Below are 4,078 nucleotides of genomic sequence, written 5' to 3' on the forward strand. Positions count from 1 at the left end.
TTGTTAAAAATAAATAATAATTTTTTTAACTCTTAATTTGCACTATTAAAATTTTTAATTACTTAATTTTCAGTTTTAAATTTAGTTGATTAATACTAGAATTTCTGATATTAAATTTAATCTAAAATTAAATTAATAAATAATTTTTATTAGGCTACAACCTATAGCCGAGAATCTAGTGACCAGCTCTATCCTCTGGAATCGGTCCACTGTCTTCCGCTTTCATGGTGGATGGATAAACCTTTTGAAACATCCCATGTGGTGTACTGTACACAAAATCATATTAAATTCCGAAAGCGGAACCCGTTTCTTGATGAATTCCATTTATTTATTATTAACCTAAATCAAATGCCAGGTCAATTTTCATCTCAACAAAATCAACGGTCAAGATTGAACTGAAGAAAGCGAAGACTGGGCATTTGTGGCATTTTTCCGTAGAAAGTGGATCTCATACACATGCCACCTGTACATAGCCAAGCACGTGCAATGGTGCAAACTGCAAAGCCGGGTGAACATGGGGGCTGAGCTGCCTTTCCATTCAGTATGAGAATCTCCAACATCGGTCTTATGCCTGTGCTTATGATATGCTGCTCCTCCCTTATGATAGAACAATTCTGCAAAATGTTGATTGACATGCTTTCCTCATGATACAACTATCTTCTAAGTGTTGTGGAAAATTGATTCCAACAACTAAGTGTACTCGTTGCCCATCAAAATCAATTCAAAAATAGGAGAAAATATCAGTATAGAGTTTTTATTCTGCAGCCTCGTCTCCAGAACTTATGTAATATATAAAAAGGAATAGGCGAAGAGTCGAATAGGTGGGTTTGTTATACACTTATACTAAACCCCACACTCTCCCAAAAAGTCTCATCTACTCGTAAAATTGATAAAGGAAAGCAATACTAAAAACAAATAATAAAATTATGAAGTTAAATACATAATAACAGTCTCTAAAATTAAAATTTAAAGCACACATGCATCATAATGAGTCATCAACTGATACTACGTTCTCAATATGCTAATTAACTTTACACAGACATGCTCTGTTACTACTTGAAAATATATAGGAAAGGAGAAGACAATTCATCCATGCACGTGCTCTGAAAAGAGTTTCTGTTTGTCCTTTCAAACTTCAGCACATAGAGCTGCAGTTTGCTGACAACATATCCAACGAACAGGTTTACATATAATAAACTCACAAGCCTTTGCTACAGTATTGAACAGTTCCATGCAAGCTCTACAGAGACGAATAATGAGGCCAAGAAGGATTATTAGAGCCACAAGAGCAACACCTTTGATGGATTTTAAAACTTCTTTCAACAATTTTTTGATGTGAATTAGCAGGACTATTGAACGTAGAGGTGAATATGAGAGGAAAAAAATGGGTACGGGAAGGAATGCAACAACATGCCAAACAGCCTTTTTCCAATTATGTTTCATTATCAGGATGATTGTTGCTCCAAACGCCACCGCCATCATTAAGACCGAGAGCATCAAACATATAATTCCCTGTATCAACTTCTCAAAAAGATATTTCTTGAAGTCTTCTAATAGGAATGAGGATTGAAGGATGGCGAGAAATATACCCACAGATGTCAAAGCCAAAGTGAGGGAGATCACATCAGCTATAATGAAAACCACAAAGAAGGGTTTGCAGTTAAGGATTGGAATACCGGTATTTTGATCAGGACCTCCTGGTACGGTGTAGGCTGCTGCAAAGGCAACTGTGGCTATGAAAACAGAAAGAAGGGTGCAATTCTCAGTGCTGCGCATTAGCCATTCCTTGGCTTCCCGATGGAGTTTCTCATTCCTAGTAACAAATAATTCTTCAGCAGTCTTGTTCTCTTTGTTGAGAGGCTTGGTGACATGCACCTGACAAGCTTTCTTCACTTTCTGCATGCACATACAATCACAAGTAATTCTTGTAATACATTTAAATACAATTATTTTTCGGTTTGTAGAGAATAAATTAAAAAGGTTATTAGATTAAAAGGGATAAATAATTATATATTCCAAAAAATAATTTTTATATTTTAGAAACATGAAGTATAATTTTTTTAAACAAAAATATCCTACATCAATTATTATTATTATTATTATTGTTATTACTGTTATTATTTATCCCTATCTTATATCCAAACACTTTTTGAAACAAATGCACCAGACAAAAATGTTACATTGAGGTTATATTCACAATTTTTTGAAATTATTTTTTCAAATCTAGTGGTTATCTTGTCCCTTTGACATAAATACTTTAAATTAAAACAAGGACATTCAAGCCAATTATTCATGAACTTCTAGATTATGTTTTGATTCTTATAAAATTTGTGGGAAAATGTAAGAAAAAAAAATAGAAAGAAAAATTATGAGAGATCCTTAGTTTGAATCTCATTGGTATGTTCATTTTCCCCTATGCGTTTATTGAGCCTTGTGTAAATCCAAAAATAGAGTGTAGTGATAACTTGATCTATCATTCTATAATTCTAAAAACTAATTTTCATACAATATAGAAAAGTGATGAAAAAAAAATTGATACATGGTAAAAATTGATCTTATATATATATATATATATATTATATATATTATATATATATATATATATTAAATGTTTATTTATTTGTATTAAGGTATCATTTCTTTGTCCTTTGGTTTTATTTTTTCTTATATCTAAATATCATATTTTGTATTTTTATTTGATAATCTAGATTTTGTTAGACATTGATGACTTAAATTAATTTGGAATTTATATAGCACGCATTAAATACCCTATCATTTTCCTAACTTAGATGCTTATTTCTCATCCATTACCTAAAACTTATTCTTTTTGGCAATGAAAGATTGACAATCTAATGGCTTGACATAAGTGTATGCATGTACACAATGTCTATGTTTATATTTATCATTAATGGGTAAGTAGAACTTCACCTCAAATGACAATAACTTTGTTTGTAGTGCAGGGTTTTGCATCTTTTCACTAACTTGACTTTTTCCTTTTTGACCAAACATATGTAGTAATGAGTTCCCTTTATTATCTGTAGCTGATAATAGCCTTTTTGAAAGTACTTCAAACTCTTCTACCACCATATCAAAAATCAGAATATGACAAAAAAGGATTGCCACATGTAATATATTCATTCCTCCTTATTAGTATGCTCAATGGCCTGAGGATGAAAAGTATCTCTTTGACAATATGTGGAATGTTAAATATTGTTGCCAAAAATAATGGATCTTTGTGGTTCTTGTTGGTTTGCTCAGGTGCTTGAGGATGGCGATCAAGTATTGCTTTGACAATCTCTGGAATGTTTGATATTGTCGCAAAAAATAATGGATTTTCTTCGCACTTCTTATTAGTATGTGCAAGCACTTGAGGTTGGCAATCGAGTATTGCTTTGACAATCTCTGGAATGTTTGATATTGTTGCCAACAATAATGGATTTTCAACTCTTTTGTTATCCTTGCTAGTTGAAGTACTTCTTTGAGAGATTTTCCCTTCCTTTTTTTGGGACAATTCAGAGGCCTTTTCCACTGGGTTTTGGTCATCACCACTAGCATCCCATGAAGTATCCACCTCTACCAAAATCCGGGCGAGTTTCTCACAATGCATTCTATTTACAACAATGTGAGATATTGCTGATTGGTTTTATATAATATTGAAAAGTATTTGATAGAAATGTGCTTTTATATGGATCATGTTTCATAAATGGAAAAATAAACTACTGAAATACTTAATCATATAAATATTAATTTTACAGGTAAACAACCTAATATCATATGAAACATACAAACACGCTAGCATAGGAATACTCAATTTATGAAAATACTAAAATATAGCATAAGAAAATAACCTCGTATTATATGACATTTTAGGTATGGAATGTCATTACATTGAAGAAAATAATTGAAGTCTAATAGTTTATTCTACGTGCCCGTATTAGTAGACACATTGTAATTAATATTATGCTAGTAGAATACTCCAACAACAGTAGCTTTCAATGATAAATTTTTAATTTAATCCACTATAAAAGTTTAAGAACAAATCTATATCCTAAATCAATGACTCAAATTTAAAATTCAG

General features: G+C 31.6%; 1 protein-coding gene across 1 annotated transcript; it reads right to left on the bottom strand.

Annotated features, from left to right (window-relative positions):
* Window positions 1–886: 886 nt before the first annotated feature.
* Window positions 887–2,970, bottom strand: LOC117923238 (ankyrin repeat-containing protein ITN1-like). The gene is made up of 2 exons (XM_034841458.1): window positions 2,929–2,970; window positions 887–1,896 (listed from the first exon to the last, which is right to left on the bottom strand). Exons 1-2 carry the CDS (start codon window positions 2,968–2,970, stop codon window positions 1,129–1,131), a joined length of 810 nt encoding a protein of 269 aa, XP_034697349.1. The 3' UTR covers window positions 887–1,128.
* Window positions 2,971–4,078: the final 1,108 nt, after the last annotated feature.

Source organism: Vitis riparia, chromosome 10 (genome assembly GCF_004353265.1).
Source record: "Vitis riparia cultivar Riparia Gloire de Montpellier isolate 1030 chromosome 10, EGFV_Vit.rip_1.0, whole genome shotgun sequence".
NCBI classification, from domain to species: Eukaryota; Viridiplantae; Streptophyta; class Magnoliopsida; order Vitales; family Vitaceae; genus Vitis; species Vitis riparia.